The sequence below is a fragment of the Hyla sarda genome, chromosome 3 (genome assembly GCF_029499605.1).
Source record: "Hyla sarda isolate aHylSar1 chromosome 3, aHylSar1.hap1, whole genome shotgun sequence".
Lineage (NCBI taxonomy): Eukaryota > Metazoa > Chordata > Amphibia > Anura > Hylidae > Hyla > Hyla sarda.
Window position 1 is genome coordinate 162,656,636 of NC_079191.1, and position 21,502 is coordinate 162,678,137.

The 21,502-nt window shown below is 41.0% G+C and overlaps 1 protein-coding gene across 1 annotated transcript in view; it reads left to right on the top strand.

Annotated features, from left to right (window-relative positions):
• The window catches only part of LOC130361842 (probable cation-transporting ATPase 13A5), a 218,814-nt gene extending 197,674 nt beyond the window's left edge, over positions 1-21,140 (top strand). The window contains exons 29-31 of the mRNA XM_056565409.1: positions 4,237-4,325; positions 9,110-9,190; positions 19,894-21,140. Of these exons, the coding sequence (XP_056421384.1) occupies positions 4,237-4,325; positions 9,110-9,190; positions 19,894-20,013 (290 nt within the window). The 3' untranslated portion in view covers positions 20,014-21,140. The remainder of the gene's footprint in view (positions 1-4,236; positions 4,326-9,109; positions 9,191-19,893) is intronic.
• Positions 21,141-21,502: the final 362 nt, after the last annotated feature.

Consider the following 21,502-nt stretch of genomic DNA (forward strand, 5'->3'; position numbering starts at 1 on the left):
AGGGCTTACAACATAAAATACTCACGAAAAAAGAAAAAACTTTTCTATGGATACCTAATCCAAAAATGGCATTTTATTACCATCTACCTAAAATTCATAAAGACCAGTTACACCCACCCGGAAGACCCATCATATCGGGCATAGACAGTATAACCAGTAACATCTCTCAGTATCTTGATTTGATACTCCAACCCTATGTCCAAAAACTACCCAGCTACCTAAAAAACTCGGACCAATTAATTACCACCCTCAAAGATGTCACATGGGAGGAAGGCATGCTGCTGGTCACTATGGACGTGTCAGCACTATACTCCAATATTAAACATGATTTGGGCCTAACATGCACGGCTTTTTACCTGGAGAATGATCCCATGATGCCACCGGAACAGACCTCATTTCTCTTGAAGTGTCTGGAAACCATTCTAAAGAATAATTTTTTTACATACGACGGGGCGACCTTCCACCAAATAAAAGGAACGGCCATGGGGACTAGAGTGGCCCCGTCGTATGCCAATCTCTTCATGGGCCAATTTGAAGACAGGTTCCTCAGAAAGAACCCCCTATTCCAAAACAACACAGTCATCTATAAAAGATATATAGACGATTTGTTCCTATTATGGAGAGGCTCCCCAGAAGAACTGGAAACACTAATCAAGGAAATCAATGGTAACAACTGGGGCATTACTTTGACCCCAAATATTTCAAACATGTCCATTGAATTTCTAGACCTTCAAATCTCACATACAAACAACCAAATTATCACTTCTACCCATTTCAAGTCAGTGGATTCGAATAGTTATGTTCCATTCTTAAGCGGCCATTACAGTAAATGGAAACTTAATATTCCATACGGTCAATTCCGACGCATTAGGAAAAATTGTACGGAGACAAGAACTTTCATCACACAATCCAAAACCCTAAAAGAACGTTTTAAAGTGAAAGGATATCCTAAATCCCTGGTAGAGAACGCATATCGCAAAACTCTGCTACTCACACAGGATGACTGTTTAGCTCCGTCACAGACACCTAAAGAAATGAAGGTGGAAACTAAAGACGAACAAATGAATGAAACCACCAATAGACAGACCGGTCTAGCAAAGATTTTAAACACCAAAAAATATGCCGGCAACTTTATCACCACCTATTCTACCGGCCATTCGAAAATTAGGAACATCCTAAAAAAACATTGGGGTCTCTTGAGATGCGATCCGTACCTCAAAGACATTTTACCCACACAACCTTCAATGACCTTCAGAAGGGCACCCTCCCTAAAAAACATGTTGGCTCCGAGCCGTCTCAAAAAACAAAAGAAAAAAGCAACATCAACTATGGAAACGAGCCAAAAGAAAGGGGCATTCAGATGCAACACCAAAAGATGCCTGTGCTGCAGAACAATAACCAAACCCGATACCTCCTTTTCAAGCCATCACACAGGAGAAAAATTCAACATACAATTTCATCTTACCTGTCAGTCCCAATATGTGATCTACCTAATCAACTGTTGCTGCGGTTTACAATACGTTGGCCGCACATCACAGAAACTACATTTAAGGACCAACCAACATAGAAGTAACATCAAGAAGGGCTACATGAAACACAGCCTGTCACGGCACATCACTTTAAGACACAAAGATATTGCAAATCCGTTCTCTATTATTCCAATTGATCATATTCCCAACAATATCACCAATCGTCCAGAAGCCCTAGCAAAGAGGGAAATGTTCTGGATATATAGGCTGGAATCACTCCAACCATATGGTCTTAATGAGGCAGTGGAACTTATACACTGAATCAATGGGACTATGTCCCAAAAAAACCTGATATCGAGATGTGCGAATCACCACGAATAAGAAACACCTTAGGACCCAAGAAGAACGAGCAGACGACCAATATGTGAAGAAATTCACTAACATGAATATACGATTCAATAACATCACTCAAGGATGGACACTGCATTTCGCAATGGATGCGATAGCAAGACAGCGTAAACTCCACTCACCGCTCCGCACAGCTGAGCCACTGTTTTTTTGAGTCTGCAATCCCTCTTATCCTCCGTGCCCTTTAACCTAGAAAATGTCAGGTGCAGTGTGTCCCTTGGAGCACCACCGACGCGATGATCTGACATCTACCGGGAGTAATTTTTTGGCCGAAAGAACGGGTCTCCCATTTCTTGTGTGACCAGTCCCTCCTCTGCTGTGCGTTTTTTTCATCTCATCAGGAACCACGGCACTGGACCACTGAGTTTTGTTACAATCATTAGCGGCCCTAACAAAGGAGCCACCCGAACCCTCAACCTAGGATCCATGAGTGAGCATACTATCATCATAGTTTCCTCTGATCCTTCCCTTTCCCCTTTTTCCAGTGGGAACTCTTTTAATCTTCCTTAATGTTTATATATGTTATTGATTACTGATATGTACTTTTAAATAGGATGTATATTGTGCAACGCAATCTGATTCGCCAATATGTACTATTTCGCGGGTTTTTTCTGTATAAACGGGACGGGAACCCATCCCAAACATATGATTGGATCTGACGAAGAGGGGGTCTCCGCCCCTCGAAACGCGTTATCCCTTTTGTTACTACATGTGCGAATAAAGATCTTTTTCTTTATACCATACCCAAGTTCGTGGACTACAATCTTTCGTCTCCCGCTGGAAACGAGCGCTACCTAAGCACCGCTTCTTTGTGGAACCAGGATTCCACTATTTTTCTTCTCATTATATAATGAAACACGTATATTACTACAGAATTAAAGTGATGATCAGCTGGTATTGGCTGTTAGATATATTATTATATTCATACAGCGAAGAAAAAAAGCAATAGGGGCACTCACCACGTGTGAAATCTTCAAATCTTTATTGCAAGAAAATGCAGATCAATACAAGCAGCAGGGGGCAGCAGAGAAACAACAGGAGCGCTCAGGGAAGCACAGGCATCTGCTTTAATTAGCTAGTCTTCAAGAAAAGTGTAGTGACATCTGACGGAGTGCCAGACCATCATTGCTGATGGTGTGCGGATTACTATGTTGCAACTAAAGTTCTTGCTGTTCAGAGAACCCTGTCTTTGGTCTTGAACAGATTAGTTTTTTACCCCCATCAAATCTGCCCTAGAAAAGGTGGAAGACTTAAGTTGTTCTATACTTTTTTACATACTTCGGTCTGATGGTTTCCATTTTTCTCATGCTGCATGTCATTGCGTTAGATGTTTACCTCAAAAAGTCTGTGGGGAAGATTTATTACCACAAATGTGCCGGATTTCTGATGTACATGTATTACATTTATTATGCATTTTACACACTTGTTCTGCCCAGACAAGGGGTATGGCTTGGTGGTAAGGTGGAACAGATTAGTGAATAAGGGTTCTCAGAGTGCATTCAACTCTGTGTGCCAACATTGTGCCAATATTTAAGCTTAAATAGGCCAACTAATGTGTGGTCTAAACTTAAAGTCTATGCACTATTGGGGAGATTTATCAAAACCTGTGTAGAGGAAAAGTTGACCAGTTGCCCATAGCAACCAATAAAATTGCTTCTTTCATTTTTCAGAGACCCTTTTCAAAATGAAAGAAGTTATCTGATTGGTTGCTATGGGCAACTGGTCAACCTTTTTTCTGCACAGGTTTTGATAAATCTTCCCCTATATTTATTAAACAGACTGAAATCGCAGCAGATTTATAACATACATTCATACTGTCCCATACTGCATTAGACAGTATAAGTAGATCTGCTCCAGTATTTTAATAGTGTCATGTTAGAGTAGCTGACATTACAATAGTAACCCTAATTTACTAAGCTAACACCCACCTGTTTTTGTTGGGTTTTTTCAAGTTATTTTGGTGCATAGTGTCTGAGACATGTCTCAGACAGTGTGCAACAGTGTGAGCCAGGAAAATCCAACTAACCCGACATTGCATTGTGAAAAGCCGAAAAGGGGGCGTGCCAACCTATTTACTATTGAATTCACAGAAAATCCTGTGAATTAATGGCTGGAAATTTCAACCTAGAAAAAGCTGGTCCCGAAATTTCAACCTAGAAAAAGCTGGTCCCGACTTGTAAATCTGTGATCCCCATAGTAAATAGAAGGGAATCATACAAGTCTTAAACAACATTTCACATTAGTAAAAACCCTACACTCTTAGTAATTGAGGCCCAATATGTTACTTTGTGTAGAACCTGTGCGACTAGTAAGAAAAATATTAGTCTACAGCTGTTATTTTTGGTGTTTTTTTTTGCAGATATATTTTGCACACTTATTTTTGCCCAACTGGTTTCCTTTTTATTTATCCTGTTTGCTGATTTTGAACCTCTTTACCATACCATGGAGGTAAGTAAGAATGAAAACTTTGCCAGGTTAACTACTTGTATAATATTCTATATACGTACAGATACATAACTATTTACATAATATGGTTGACAGAAAGACATGTCTATTAAATTCAGCCAGGAGAGGGGAAAGAAGTTGGATAAAATGAAGAAATGCTAATACAAATCTTAATGTTCCCCTATATTTCCCCATGTAAAATTACAGGAAGAACATTCTACAGTAAATTTTAATTCTCTAGTTTGAGCCCATTCTCTATTAAAAATTATATTTATTGTAACCAGTTTCTTGGCTTTTTTGTGTATATGACATTTAGAGGACAATGTAATAGGTTATATGGGTTTTGTATCAATAAATGTTGATGATGAATTTCACAGATGGCACAGCTTTCTTAAATGATAAAATTAAAAGAGTTTTCTGACTTTTTTTAAGAATAAAAAAATTGTATTCAACCCCTTAACGACCACGGACATAAATGTACGTCCTGCTGCGGAGGTATTTTGGGCAACAGGACGTACATTTACGTCATGTACATGACCATGAGCATCGGAGCCATGCTCACGTCATGTACTGCAGGTCCCGGCTGCTATCAGCAGTCAGGCACCCGCCGGTAATGGCGGACATCAGCAATCGCACTGATGTCCGCCATTAACCCCTCAGATGCCTTGATCAATACAGATCACTGCATCTGCACCTATGCGCACGTTTAAATAGATGATCTCATACCACCCCATATACGGAAAAATGAAAAAGTTATAGGTGGTCATATTAGAGCATTTTTAAACATACTGATTTTGCACAAAAAGTTTGAGATTTTTTTTAGCCCCTTAAGGACCCGGGGTTTTTCCGTTTTTGCATTTTCGTGTTTTCCTCCTTACCTTTAAAAAATCATAGCTCTTTCAATTTTGCACCTAAAAATCCATATGATAGCTTATTTTTTGCGCCACCAATTCTTCTTTGTAATGGCGTCAGTCATTTTACCCAAAAATCTACGGTGAAACGGAAACAAAAATCATTGTGAGACAAAATTGAAAAAAAAAAACGCCATTTTGTAACTTTTGGGGGCTTCCGTTTCTACACAGTATATTTTTCGGTAAAAATGACACCTTCACTTTATTCTCTAGGTCCATATGATTAAAATGATACCCTACTTATGTAGGTTTGATTTTGTCGTACTTCTGGAAAAAATCATAACTACATGCAGGAAAATTTCTAAGTTTAAAACTGTCATCTTCTGACCCCTATTACTTTTTATTTTTCCGCGTATGGGGCGGTATGAGAGCTCATTTTTTGCGCCGTGATCTGAAGTTTTTAGCGGTACCATTTTTGCATTGAGAGGTCTTATTGATCACTTTTTATTCATTTTTTCATGATATAACAATTGACCTAAAATGCACTATTTTTGACTTTGGAATTTTTTTGCGCGTACGCCATTGACCGTGTGGTTTAATTAACAATATATTTTTATAATTTGGACATTTCCGCATGCGGTGATACCATGTATGTTTATTTTTATTTTTATTTACACTGTTTTTTTTTTTATGGGAAAAGGAGGGTGATTCAAACTTTTATTAGGGGAGGTGTCACTTTTTTTTTTTCACTTTTTTTTGCAATGTTATAGCTCCCATAGGGACCTATAACACTGCACACACTGATCTTTTACATTGATTAGTGGTTTCTCATAAGAAATCACTGATCGATGATTCTGCCGCTTTACTGCTCATGCCTGGATCTCAGGCACTGAGCAGTCATTCGGCGATCGGACAGCATGGAGGCAGGTAAGGACTCTCTGGCTGTCTTGTAAGCTGTTCAGGATGCCGCGATTTTGCCGCAGCGATCCCAAACAGCTCCCTGAGCTAACCGGCATGGTTTTACTTTCACTTTAGAAACTTTGAACGCCGCATCTAAAGGGTTAATAGCACGCGGTACTGCAATCAGTGTTGCGTGCTATTAGTCACTTCCGTTGTTAGAGGCCGGGCCCGACCCGCTATGATGCGGGGCCATGCCACGTTATAGAACAGGAGCGGACTCATGGCCCAGCGTTATGGAACTGGAGCGGACTCATGACCGCTATGTCATGGGTCCTTAAGGGGTTAAACAGTACAATAATAGAAGAGTATCTAGCCATGGGTATCATTTCAGTCATATTGACCCACAGAATAAAGAAAACATAATTTTTTCCATAAATTGTACAGTGTCAAAAAGAAACCCTCCAAAATTAGCAAAATTGTTGTTTTCATTTAAATTTCCTCCCTAAAAAAATTATTTTGTGGATATGCCATACATTTTATGGAAAAATTATGCAATGCAAAAAACAAGCCTTTATATGGGTCTGTAGATGGAAATATAAAAAGTTATGGATTTTAGGTGAGAAAGGAAAAAACAAAAACGCAAAAATAAATTTGGCCTGGTTCTTAAGGTGAAAGTGGGTTTGGTCCTTAAGAGGTTAATCATAACACTTTCAATTTTTCACCTACAGATCCACATGAGGGCTTGTTTTTTGAGCCTCCAATTCTAGTTTGTAATGGCATCAATCATTTCACCACAAACTCTATGGTGAAACAAAAAAATATAAAAATATTTGTGGGGCAAAATAAAAATAAAACACACAATTTTGTAACTTTTGGGGGCTTTCAATTTCACTCAGTGCACATTTCAGTAAAAATGAAATAGTCCATATGATTAAAATAATACCCTGCATATATAGATTTGATTTTGTTTTAAAATGATAACTTTTTGTACAAAAATTTGCATGTTTAAAAATTTCCTTTTCTGACCCCAATAACTTTTTTATTTTTCTTTATACGGGGCTATATACATCATTTTTTTGTTCCGTGATCTGTAGTTTATATCTGTACCATTTTTGTTTCAATGGGACTTTTTAGTCACTTTTTATAAAAAAATGTTTGAATGTACAAAGTGCCCAAAAATACACAATTCTGGCATTTTTTTTACATGTATGCCGCTGACCGTGCAGTTTGATTAACATGATATTTTTATAGTTCGGATATTTACGCACGTGGTGATACCACATATGTTTATTTTTATTTATTTTTTTTCATGGGAAAAGGGAGGGGTGATTCAATCTTTTACTAGGGAAGGGGGAAAAAAAGTACCATAGGGTACGATTGCATGCAATCTTAAGATTGCATACACTGTTCAATGCTATGCCATAGCATAGCATTGATCAGTGTTATCGGTACTTACTTGATCTAACCTGCCATGCCTGACTGGAGCTTTGGATTACTGACCAGACAGTGAGGAGGCAGGTAAGGGCCCCTCAGCTGATGATGTTGGTCCCGATCAGCACCGCTGAGCAGCCAGGAAGTGTTTTTTAACATTTTTAGATGCTGCAATCAGCTTCGTTTGTCGCATCTAAGGGGATAATGCCGGGCATCACTGTGATCAGTGATGAACGGCATTAGCCACAGGTCCTCCCGGCAGCAGATAGGGACCACCCCACTTTGACCCACGCTCAACTCCTGAGCACACATCCTAGAGAAGGAGCGGGACAAACTTTTTATATGCAGTGTTATAGCCCCCTCTAGGGGCTTTAACATTGCATGCACTGATTGCAGGCACTGTTCAATACATTGCCATAGGAATGGATTGATCAGTGTTTTCTGCGCTTGATTGCTCAAAGCCTGGATTTCAGGCTTGGAGCAACTAAATGCCAATCAAATAAGCGGGAGGAAGGTAAAGCACCTCCCGCTGTCCTCTCAGCTGTTCGGGACGGTGCGATTTCACCGCAGCGGTCCCAAACAGCTCCACTAAGTTAGCCAGTATGGATTTCTCCCATTTTAGACACCGTGATCAACTTTGATCGCAGTGTCTAAAGGGTTAATACCGGACATCAGCCCGATCGGCAGGGCTGCCATCAGAAATTTTGGGGCCCCTTACACAGCTCAAGGCCTGGGCCCCAACCTCCCAACCTCTTGTAACCGCCCCCAGGGCACGACTGCTATATTTCCCATCATCCATAAAAAAATAAAAAATAAACACAGGACAGTAAAAAAAAGTGCACCATGAGTTCAATGAGGAAATAAGGACACACAGAAGGACTCTCAGCCCCCCTCTCCTCAACATAAGAGCCCCTATTCAGTCCTCCCCTCAAACATAGCAGGACTCTAAGCCCCCCTTCCTCACATAGTAATGAGATCAGGTTCTCCTCTTACCCAGTGTAGCAGATCTTCCCCTGAGCAGCTTCTGTTCCTGTGTGCCGTCAGCAAGAGGAGCCAGAACCAGTGAGGAGAAAGCAGACAGTGAGCATCCTGTCTGTACAGTATGTAGTACAGACCCTCTAGCCTCCGGACCTCCGGCCACTGTGTCAGCTGTCAATCTCGGGACCTGTGTGTGCTTCTGTAGCTGCAGTGCACACAGGTCCTGAGTTCGCAGGCTGACAAACTGACTGATCTATATGTGTGTCGGGACTCCTAGCCTCCAGCCACTACCAATGTTCCGACCCTGGCTGCTGCAGGGGGGTACAGTATGCTGGGCCCCCTAGGGAGCTCGGGCCCCTTACTGGGGTTCTGGCTGTACCCCTCTGATGGCGGCCTTGCTGATCAGTGATGTCCGGTATTAGCCACAGGTATTAGCCGCAGGCTGATAGCAACCGGGACCCTGCAGATACAAAGTGCGCTCAGAAGCTTCACAGATCGGGAGCTGGCCATGGAAGTAAATATACATCCGTGGTCATTTAGGGGTTAAAGTCAATGGGTAGCAAAATTAGCAGAAAAATATGAGATGTGTGACACTTTCCTAAAACGTTATTTTATCTCATCTGCTAGCTTGTCTGCACTCCCTATTACTGGAGATTAGAAATCTTAGGAATGCTGATCGTACTTTTCGCTGCTTCCTACAGTGTAGAGGTAAGTTTTATATATATTTATATTTTTTACTATAAACTCTTGTTTCTATAAACTTACCAATTTCAAACACAACTTGAGCAAGTATACATTACATATGCTTGCTCGGCACAACCCCACGTATACTGGAAACACGGGTACAGCACAAACAGCGGCAGCAAAAAACCTTCATACGGGGTGCGTATATGGAAAATGCAGTACAAGTGATATCCAAGAAAAGAAATGATGAATCGCACTCACCGCTCCGGTATGGATAAAGCCGGTTTATTCACAAATGCAAAGACAAGGTGCAAGGTGCAGACATGGACAAGACATGGCTACTTTCACTGGATGGGGGACAGCTGTTGCGCGTGCGCTCCAGCACGCTTCCTCAGACCCTATTCCTTGACACACCGGCATCTCCTTAAGAAGCCAAACTAAATGACGTGAGTCGAGGGAGATGAAACAACAAGTAAGTGCAAACAATAAAAACATGCAAAAACTTTTAAAATACTAATCCTTATGCAAAAACACTGTAATCAAGCCTTTCATTCAATCCGAGATTGCCGTGGGCATTAGTTTTAATAATCCATTTTGCCTCGGCACGGAGTAGTGCTTTTCGCCTATCTACACCCGCTGTTGCATTAATTCTTTCGATTCCAAGAAAGGCTAGATCACTCAGTGTTAAGATGGCCTTCCTTGACATGTTGAATGAATCTTGGAGACCCTTTTTCTGACTTCGTGGAATAGATATGTTCTCGGAAACGTATGTTAATACTTCTTTTCATATTGCCTATGTAAAATCTTCCGCAAGTGCATGTAATGACATACACTACCCACTGGGTTTGACATGTGATAAGATCTTTAACAAAAACATCTGTACCACCAATTCTAAAATGTTTACCGCATGAAAAATAACTGCACCAAGAACAAGAGCCACATTTATGATTACCGGTGGGACTAAAATTAGATAGCCAGTCTGTTTTGTGTTTAGATACAAATGTGCTCTTGGTAATTACATCTCTGAGATTCTGACATCTCCTGAAAGCAAAACGTGGGTTATTATCGACTAGGGGACCTAATATAGGGTCATTTTTTATTAAAAAACTGTTTTTTCTAACGACAGATTTTATAATGTCAGCAACGGGGCTAAACTTAAAGGAAAGTGAAAATCTAGTGGGGTTACCCGTAGCAACAAGATTTTCTTTTTTCCTTTTTTTGAAAAGGAGATTTTTCCTGTCTTGTAGGAAGGCTCTATACAGGGCCTCCTTAAGAATTTTTTCAGGATAGCCTCTGTCATGCAGACTCTTCTCCAACTCACCAGCTTGTTTAAGAAATAATTCATCCGAGCTATTAATGCGGCACAGACATAAAAACTGTCCATAGGGTATTGCCTTTTTTACATGCTCAGGATGGTAGATGTTGAAGTGGAGAAGAGAATTGCAGGCAGTAGGCTTCCTGTAACCTGATGTAGAAACTTGGCCACCATTAAAGGGGTACTCCGCCCCTAGATATCTTATCCCCTATCCAAAGGATAGGGGATAAGATGTCAGATCGCCGAGGTCCCGCTGCTGGGGAGCCCTGGGATCCCCGCTGTGGCACCCCGCTCTCATTACAGCACAGAGCGAGTTCGCTCTGTGCGTAATGAAGGGCGATACGGGGGACGGAGCAGCGTGACGTCATGGCTCCACCCCTCGTGACATCACGGCCCATCCCCTTAATGCAAGTCTATGGGAGGGGGCGTGGCAACGCCCCCTCCCGTAGACTTGTATTGAAAGGGGCGGGCCGTGATGTCACGAGGGGCGGAGCCGTGACGTAACAATGCTCCGGCCCCTTTACTGCCCGTCATTACGTGCAGAGCGAACTCGCTCTGTGCTGTAATGAGAGCGCAGTGCCGCAGCGGGGATGCCAGGGCTCCCCAGCAGCGGGACCGCGGCAATCTGACATCTTATCCCCTATCCTTTAGATAGGGGATAAGATGTCTAGGGGCGGAGTACCCCTTTAAGTTGAACAAGGACATCTAGAAAATCGAGTTTGCTATCATCAATCTTATAGGTCGATCGACATCGAAAGCCTCTACACTAGTATTCCCCCTAAAAAAGCAGTAGAATGCATTAGGAAATTATTAAGTACCACCGACAAGAGTGCCAGTTGTATTGACTTTATTTGCAAATCACTTTCCTTTGTTCTCAGTAATAATACTTTTCAATTCGATGATCAATGGTATATGCAGGTTGGAGGCGTGGCCTGCACTCTAGCAAATCTATATGTAGCCATTTTTGAGAAATACTTTGTTTTCACTTACTCTAACCCTTTCCTGAAGTCTGTCCGATGCTATCTCAGGTTTGTAGACGACGTCTTCATGGCCTGGGATGGCAATCGGACCGACTTCGAGGATTTTGTCTCTTTTCTAAACTCCTCCAATAATTTGAATTTCAAGTTTACCTATAAGATTGATGATAGCAAACACGAGTTTCTAGATGTCCTTGTTCAACTTAATGGTGGCCAAGTTTCTACATCATGTTACAGGAAGCCTACTGCCTGCAATTCTCTTCTCCACTTCGACAGCTACCATCCTTAGCATGTAAAAAAGGCAATACCCTATGGACAGTTTTTACGTCTGCGCACATTAATAGCTCGGATTAATAATTTCTTAAACAAGCTGGCGAATTGGAATAGAGTCTGCATGAGAGAGGCTATCCTGAAAAAATTCTTAAGGAGGCCCTGAATAGAGCCTTCCTACAAGACAGGAAACATCTCCTTTTCAAAAAAAGGAAAAAAGAAAATCCTGTCGCTACGGGTAACCCCAACTAGATTTTCACTTTCCTTTAAGTTTAGCCCCATTGCTGACATTATAAAATCTGCCGTTAGAAAAAACTGTTTTTTTTTATTAAAAATGACCCTATATTAGGTCCCCTAGTCGATAATAACCCACTTTTTGCTTTCAGGAGATGTCAGAATCTCAGATGTAATTACCAAGAGCTCATTTGTATCTAAACACAAAACAGACTGGTTATCTAATTTTAGTCCCACCGGTAATCATAGATGTGGCTCTTGTTCTTGGTGCAGTTATTTTTCATGCGGTAAACATTTTAGAATTGGTGGTACAGATGTTTTTGTTAAAGATCTTATCACATGTCGAACCCAGTGGGTAGTGTATGTCATTACATGCACTTGCGGAAGATTTTACGTTTTACGTTTTTACGTTTCTGAGAACATATCTATTCCACGAAGTCAGATAAAGGGTCTCCAAGATTCATTCAACATGTCAAGGAATGCCATCTTAACACTGAGTGATCTAGCCTTTCATGGAATCGAAAGAGTTAATGCAACAGCGGGTGTAGATAGGTGAAAAGCACTACTCCGTGCCGAGGCAAAATGGATTATTAAAACTAATGCCCACGGCAAACTCGGATTAAATGAAAGGCTTGATTACAGTGTTTTTGCATAAGGGTTAGTATTTTTAAAGTTTTTGGATTTTTTTATTGTTTGCACCCTCGACACACGTCATCCCGTTTGGCTTCTTAAGGAGATGCCGGTGTGTGAAGAAATAGGGTCTGAGGAAGCCTGCCGGTGCTCATGCGCAACAGGTGTCACCCATCCAGTGAAAGTAGCCATGTCTTGTCTATGTCTGCAGCTTGCACCTTGTCTTTGCATTTGTGAATAAACCGGCTTTATCCATACCGGAGCGGTGAGTGTGATTTATCATTTCTTTTCTTGAATACATTACATATGTTTGCACCAGTTATCTTCTGGATTTTGTCCTAGTTACAAATATAACATTTTCAGAAATTTTAAAGCCATTTAAAAAATGTTATTTAATGGGCAAAAGGAAATTTCCAGTAAATTTGAAAAAATCTGGAGGAGGAGTTTTACAAATAAATTGCAGTGTTTATAAAAGTAGAACTTAATCATTGAATAATAAACAAATCTGCTTTTAATAACTTTAGATAACCGATTATTTATCATTATAAAAGAACATATTCTATACTCTTTTTTTTTTTTCCCCTAAATTTTTACATTTTTTCCAGGACATTCCATCTCTAGCTTTGCCAGATGTATTTTGAATACCAATTTTGGCCACTACAATGGGAAATGCGCTGCGGTTACACAGCGTAACCACTAAAAAACATGTACAGAGCCAAGGCTAACATGTACAGAGCCAAGGCTCTCGGCTAATAGATTCTAACTCCCCTAGGATAGGCCATCAATAGTTATTGGTTGGAAAACTGCTTTAACTAGGACACAGCCCATTTGGGCGTTAAGGACACAGCCAGCTTAATTTTTGCATTTTCATTTTTTGCAAACCTTCTGTCCCTATAGATCTAGAATCCATAACCTGTAATGTTATTATTCTCCAAAAATGCATCCAGACCCTTTTTAAATTCTTTTACCAAGTTAACCATGACCACCTCCCTGTCTGTGCTGGTGTAAAGCTTCTTTCCTCTAAACGTAGAGGGTGCCACCTTGTTATAGATACAGTCCTGGTTATAAATAGATCATGGGAGAGATCTCTGTACCTCCCCCTGAAATATTTATACATAGTCATTAGGTCGCCCCTGAGCCTTCTTTTTTCTAAACTAAATTACCCCAATTCTGATAATCTTTTTGGTACTATAGTCCCATTCCCCATATTACTCTGGTTGCCCGTCTTTGAACCCTTCCAGCTCCATTATATCTTTCTTGTACATTGGTGCCCAGTACTGTACACAGTATTCTATGTGTGGTCTGACTAGTGATTTCTACAGTGGTAGAATTATTTTCTTGTCATGGGCATCTATGTCCCTATTGATGCAACTCATGATTTTATTTGTCTTGGCAGCAGCTGCCCGAGGCTGGTCACTACAGCTAAATTTACTGTTAACTAAGACTCTCAAGTCCTTTTCCACATCAGTTGACCCAAGTGTTCTCCCATTTAATACATAATCCCAGTCCATATTTTCCTCCCCATGTGCATTAACTTACATTTATCAGTGTTGAATCTCATCTGCCACTTCTCAGCCCAAACTTCCAACCTATCCATATCCATTAGCAATAGTGCACTGTCCTCTATAGTGTTTACTGCTTTACAGAGTTTAGTATCATCTGCAAATATTGCTACTTTACTATGCAATCCCACCACAAGGTCATTAATAAATATATTAAATAGAATAGGACCCAAGACAGACCCCTGTGGTGGCCCACTAGTAACAGTCACCCAATCAGAATAAGTACCATTAATAACCACCCTCTGTTTACAATCTCTGAGCAGGTTACTTACCCACTTACACACATTCTCCCCCAGCCCAATCCTTCTCATTTTATTTATCAATCTTTTATATGCCACCGTATTGCTGTAATCGTTACAGTAAAAAGGACATGTCCTCTTTATTCTGATGGTTAATCCAATAAAAAAAATATATTTACATGCTAATCTATTATAAAAAAAGAAAAAAAAACTAATTTTAAACAAAATAGGTCTGGCCCTTATAACTTTCTAATTTTTCCGTCATGATACTTCGGCCCGTGGTCGTCACGCTTCACACTCGGAGCCTCGGGACCCCCACACTCATACATCTTTTCCCCTTTCGTTTGGATAGGGGGTAAGATGTATTAGGGCTGGAGTACCCCTTTAATGGGGAAGTCCCAAACTTCAAATATTTGAGAAAAGAAGAAAATGATTGTGGCACTCGCCAATTAACGTTTCTAGACTTTCTTCACATAACATATTCAAGTTTCACGAGTGTGACTAAAAGGCAATTGTTGTCTCTTGTGTCCTTACGCTTTCAGCCATTCACGTATCCTAACACTTACTCTTGGTCTCAAGTATGCAAGGCCAAGAGAAAGCATTAAAGGGGTACTCCAGTAGATATTTTTCTTTTTTTTAAATCAACTGGTGCCAGAAAGTTAAACAGATTTGTAAATTACTTCTATTAAAAAATCTTTACCCTTCCAGTACTTTTTAGCTGCTGTATGCTACAGAGGAAATTACTTTCTTTTTGAATTTCTTCTTTGTCTTGTCCACAGTGCTTTCTGCTGACACCTGATGCCCGCATCAGGAACTGTCCGGAGCAGGAGAAAATCCCCATGGGGAGCAGGTGAAAATCCCCAACCTATGTTGATCTGGACAGTTCCTGACATGGACAGAGGTGTCAGCATAGAGCACTGTGGTCAAGACAAAAAAAGAAATTAAAAAGAAAATAATTTCCTCTGTTGCATACAGCTGCTGAAAAGTACTGAAACGGTAAATATTTTTTAATAGAAGTAATTTACAAATATGTTGAACTTTCTGGCATCAGTTCATTAATTTTTTTTTTTTATTTCCATCGGAGTACCCCTTTAACCCCTTAAGGACCAAGGGCGTACAGGTACGCCTTTGCTCCCTGGTACTTAAGGACCAAGGGCGTACCTGTACGCCCGTGGGAATTTTGGTCCCCGCTACGCACCGGGCGGGGACCGGGGTAACTGCTGATATCGATCAGCAGTCACCCCACGCAAATGCCCAGGGGGGTCATCAGACCCCCTCATATCAGCGATCAGCGCAAATCGCAAGTGAATTCACACTTGCGATTTGCGCGATTCCAGGTCATTACGGGTCTATGGTGACCCGGTGACCCGGAATATAAGGGGGATTGCGGTTGTTCAAGACACCCACGATCCCCCTGAAGGAATAGGAGTAAGGTGACAAGGGTGCCACCCCTCCTATCCCTGCTATTGGTGGTCTAGAGGCGACAACCAATAGCAGATCGGGGGCGGGGGGTTAACTTTCATTTTCCCCGTCCTGCCCACCCACAATAGGTGGGGCAGAACGGGGAACTGAAGGGGACCGGGCGTCAAAGGTCCACTTACCCCTCCGGAGGCTGCGGGCGACGATCGTGTCGGAGATCGTCGGGCTGCAATGTCGTGCAGCAGGCTCCCTGGATCCGACGGAAGCCGGTAAGTTGCCTAGAAATCTGGAGGGCTACAGTCCGAGACCACTATACAGTGGTCTCTATACTGCAGCACTCCAGATGTTGCAAAACTGCAACTCCCAGCATGCCCAGACAGCTGTTTGGGCATGCTGGGATTTGTAGTTTTGCAACAGCTGGAGGGCTACAGTTTGAGACCACTATATGGTAGGTACCCTCCAGATCTTGCAAAACTACAACTCCTAGCATGCCCACACAACTGTTTGCTGTCTGAGCATGCTGGGATTTTTAGTTTTGCAACATCTGGAGGGCCACAGTTTGCAGTGATCTCTATACTGTAGCTCTCCAGATGTTGCAAAACTGCAAATCCCATAATGCTGGGAGTTGTAGTTGCGATCCCTCCAGCTGTTGCATAACTACATCTCCCAGCATGCCCTTCGGCGATCAGTACATGCTGGGAGTTGTAGTTTTGCAACAGCTGGAGGCACACTGGTTGGAAAATATTGAGTTAGATAACAGAACCTAACTGAAGGTTTTCCAACCAGTGTGCCTCCAGCAAAAGTACAACTCCCAGCATACACGGTCTGTCAGTACATGCTAGGAGTTGTAGTTTTGAAACAGCTGGATGTCCCCCCCCCCCCCCATGTGAATGTACAGGGTACATTCACACAGGCAGGTTTACAGTAAGTTTTCTGCTTGAAGTATGAGCTGAGCTGTAAACCTCCACCAGTGCGAATGTACCCTAAAAGCACTACACTACACTAACACATAATAAAGGGTAAAATACTACATATACACCTCTTACACTGTCCCCCCAATACAAATTAAAGACATCTTGTACGGCAGTGTTTCCAAAATGGAGCCTCCAGCTGTTGCAAAACAACAACTCCCAGCATTTCTGGAAAGCCAGTGACTGTCCAGGCATGCTGGGAGTTTAGCAACAGCTGGAGGCACCCTGTTGGGGAATCACTGGCGTAGAATACCCGTATGTCCACCCCTATGCAATCCATAAATTAGTCCTCAAATGCGCACATGGTGCTCTCTCACTTCAGAGCCCTGTCGTATTTCAAGGAAACAGATTAGGGCCACATATGGGGTATTTTCGTACTCGGGAGAAATTACACTATACATTTTGGGGGGCTTTTTCTCCTTTTACCCCTTATGAAAAGGAAACGTTGGGGTCTACACCAACCTGTTAGTGTAAAAAAATAATAATAATATTTTACACTAACATGCTGGTGTTGCCCCTTACTTTTTATTTTCACAAGAGGTAAAAGGAAAAAAAGACCCTCAACATTTGTAAATCAATTTCTCCTGAGTATGGAAATACCCCATATGTGGGCGTAAAATGATCTGCTGATGCATAACAAGGCTCAGAAGTGAGAGGGCACTATGTACATTTGAGGCCTAAATTGGTGATTTGCACAGGGGTGGCTAATTTTACAGCAGTTCTGACATAAACGGTAAAACAATAAATACCAACATGTGACCCCATTTTGGAAACGACACCCCTCATGGAATGTAACAAGGGCTATAGTGAGCCCTAACACTCCTCAAGTGTTTGACAAATTTTCGTTAAAGTTGGATGGGAAAATGAAAAAAAAAAATTTCACTAAAATGCTGATGTTACCCTAAATTTTTCATTTTCACAAGGGAAGATAGGAAAAAAGCCCCCCAAAATTTGTGGCCCCATTTCTTCTGAGTAAGAACATACCCCATGTGTGGATGTAAAGTGCTCTGCTGGCGCACTACAATGCTCAGAAGGAGCACCATTGGGATTTTGAAGAGAAAATGTGTCCAGAATTGAAGGCCACGTGTGTTTACAAAGCCCCCATAGTGCCAGAACAATGTACCCCCCAACATGTGACCCCATTTTGGAAACTACACCCCTCACGTAATGTAATAAGGGGTACAGTGAGCATTTACGCTCCGCCCACTGTTCCAAAGATCTGTCAAACGCCAGTGGGGTGTAAATGCTCACTACACCCCTTATTACATTTTGTGATGGGTGTAGTTTCCAAAATTGGGTCACATGTGGGGTGGTCCACAGTTCTGGCACCACGGATGGCTTTGTAAACGCACATGGCCCCCAATTTCCATTCCAAACAAATTCACTCTTCAAAAGCTCAGTGGCGCTCCTCCTCTTCTGAGCATTGTAGTTCGATCGCAGAGCACTTGATGTCCACACATGGGGTATTTGCATACTCAGAAGAAATTGGGTTACAAATTTTGGGGGTAATTTTTTCCTATTACCCCTTGTAAAAATGTAAAATTTGGGGAAAAGCCAGCATTTAAGTGACATTTTTTTTTTCATTTATACATCCAACTTTAACAAAAAGTTGTGAAATACCTGTGAGGTGTTAAGGCTCACTGTACCCTTTGTTACATTCCTTGAGGGGTGTAGTTTCCAAAAAATAGTATGCCATGTGGGTATTTTTGCTGTTCTGGCACCAATAGGGCTTCCTAAATGTGACATGCCCCCCCTAAACCATTTCAGCAAAATTTGCTTTCCAAAAGCCAAATGTGACTCCTTCTCTTCTGAGCATTGTAGTTCACCCGCAGAGCATTTTACGTCCTAACATGGGGTATTTCCATACTCAGAAGAGATGGGTTTACAAATTTTGTGGGGCATTTTCTCCCATTACCCTTTATAAAAATGGTAAATTTGGAAAAAAAATGCACTTTAGTGAAAAACATTTTTTTTCATTTACACATCCGACTTTAACGAAAAGTCGTCAAACACCTGTGGGGTATTAAGGCTCACTGGACCCCTTGCTACGTGCCTTGAGGGGCTTCCTAAATGTGACATGCCCCCCAAAAACCATTTCAGAAAAATTCACTCTCCAAAATCCCACTGTCGCTCCTTCCCTTTTGAGCCCTCTACTGCGCCCACTGAACACTTGACATACACATATAAGGTATTACATTGGGTTACAAATTTTGAGAGGATTTTTCTCCTTTTAGCCCTTGTAAAAATTCAAATACTGGGTCTACAAGAACATGCGAGTGTAAAAAATGAAGATTTTTAATTTTCTCCTTCACTTTGCTGCTATTCCTGTGAAACACCTAAAGGGTTAACACACTTTCTGAATGTCATTTTGAATACTTTGTGGGGTGCAGTTTTTATATTGGGGTCATTTGTGGGGTATTTCTAATAAGAAAGCCCTTCAAATCCACTTCAAACCTTAACTGGTCCATGAAAAATTCTGATTTAGAAAATATTGTGAAAAGTTGGAAAATTGCTGCTGAACTTTGAAGCCATCTGATGTCTTCCAAAAGTAAAAAAACATGTCAACTTTATGATGCAAACATAAAGTAGACATATTGTGTTTGTGAATCAATATATAATTTATTTGGAATGTCTATTTTCCTTACAAGCAGAGAGCTTCAAATTTAGAAAAATGCAAAATTTGCTATTTTTTCATCAAATTTTGGAATTTTTCACCAAGAAATGAAATGAAAATGTTACCACTAACATAAAGTAGAATATTTCATGAAAAAACTATCTCGGAATCAGAATGAAAGGTAAAAGCATCCCAGAGTTATTGATGCTTAAAGTGAAAGTAGTCAGATGTGCAAAAAACGCTCTGGTCCTACAGTGAAAAAAAGCCTGGTCCTTAAGGGGTCAAGGCATGTGAAAGGGCTGTCGCTGTTTAGTTACACTCCCTGACCCTTGCTTTTTGTATGCATATGAAATGTAAATACGCTCTACAGAATTGACTGCTACAGAATGTTCACAAATATATGAGCCATTTTCACAGCGACTGCATAATGCATTCTCTTAATATTTATGAAAATAAATAGTAATGCAATAATCCTGATTATTGTCATTTTATTCAGGTCTTTGTGTACAACAGGAAACTTTGGTTGGTCATAAAGAAGATTTTTGGTTATAAGTCAAAGAGCCAGTACAAGAAAATACAGAGGGCTTTGGAGAAACGTACAGACATCTCTATATAAAGGGAGAGAAAATATTAGTGTATCTGTTCTAGCCTTTTGGAATACATATAATTACTATATATTCGTAAAGACACTCTCTCACCAGGTTTACAGAGACTCTGTTAACGTCAAAACCCTAAACTAAATCATAAGTAAATAGGTTCAAAGACTCTGACACGAATCTGTAATTTTTTATCTCTTTATCTACTTGCCTTCCCTAATGCAACCCTGCAAATGGAGGAGTTTATATTTCTGAGCTAAATAGTCTTATTTATGAATCTATATGCTCAGTGAAAAAAAAATATATACTACCGGTAATTCAAAATGAGCGACTTTTCTCCTATTTATGTATTATTTTTGTTTTGCAGGTTGTGCAGGCGACAAATGTCATTTTAGACGTCCTATATAAGGACAACGTGAATTAGTAACTGTAATGCTGATTACACCAATGTATTAAGGGCATCTTCAATGCAGCATTATTTTTTACCCAGGATGCAATAAGATGCACGTGCTCACTATTCCTGCAGATTTATGAGCTGCCTCTTCCCTAACCTACAGGCTGCTTATTGACAGTTCGCTGTCTATACTGTGTATAAATAGATACCTGTCAGCAGTGAATGGGTGAGGAAGTTGACGGTATACTTGGCCTACTGCAAAGGTGATTTCTTCTGGCTTCAGGACATAGGGTGAAAGAAACGTTGTACAGCATTGTACTCAAGGCCTCTGTGACTAGGTTATGGGGCCCTCAGATAGGCCAGCATACACCTGGTAATTGCCTATAACTATGAAAGCAATAAGTTATGCATACTGTTATAAAGTGTTGTATTGTTATTCTTGTATACAGTAACACTCAGAAAGTCTCTGTACTTAACATACAGTTTTAGTTCAAAAATTGCTCCAATGTAATGTTATGCTCCCTTTTTATTTTCTTCCTTATGAAGAATGAAGTGATGAGCAAGTACGACTACGAGTGCATTGTCAGCAAACAATGTATATTAATGTTTTTTATTTTTTTTATTTTTTTAAATAGGAATCTTATTTTGAATTGTATTTAAAAGTGATTGGAGAAGACATGAACTGGAAGAAATTGTGACATTTTGACATTGATTTAGAAAATATGACTGGTCATACAAAAAAAACAACTCTTTTATTTAAAGGGGTACTCCACCCCTAGCCATCTTATCCCCTATCCAAACCATAGGGGATAAGATGTCTAATTGCGGGGGTCCCGCCACCGGGAACCCCCGGGATCTCTCCTGCAGCACCCCCTGTCATCTGGTGCACGCAGCTTTGCTTTGTGCCTGATGACTGGCGATGCAGTGGCCGGAGGATCGTGACATCACTGCCCCACCACCTCTGTGATAGTATGCCCCGCCTCCTCAATGCAAGTCTATTGGAGGATGCGTGGTGGCCCATAGTCTTGCATTAAGGGAGCGGAGAGTGACATCATGAAGGGGTGGGGCCGTGACATCACAATCCTCTGGCCTCCGCATCTCCAGTCATCAGGCAC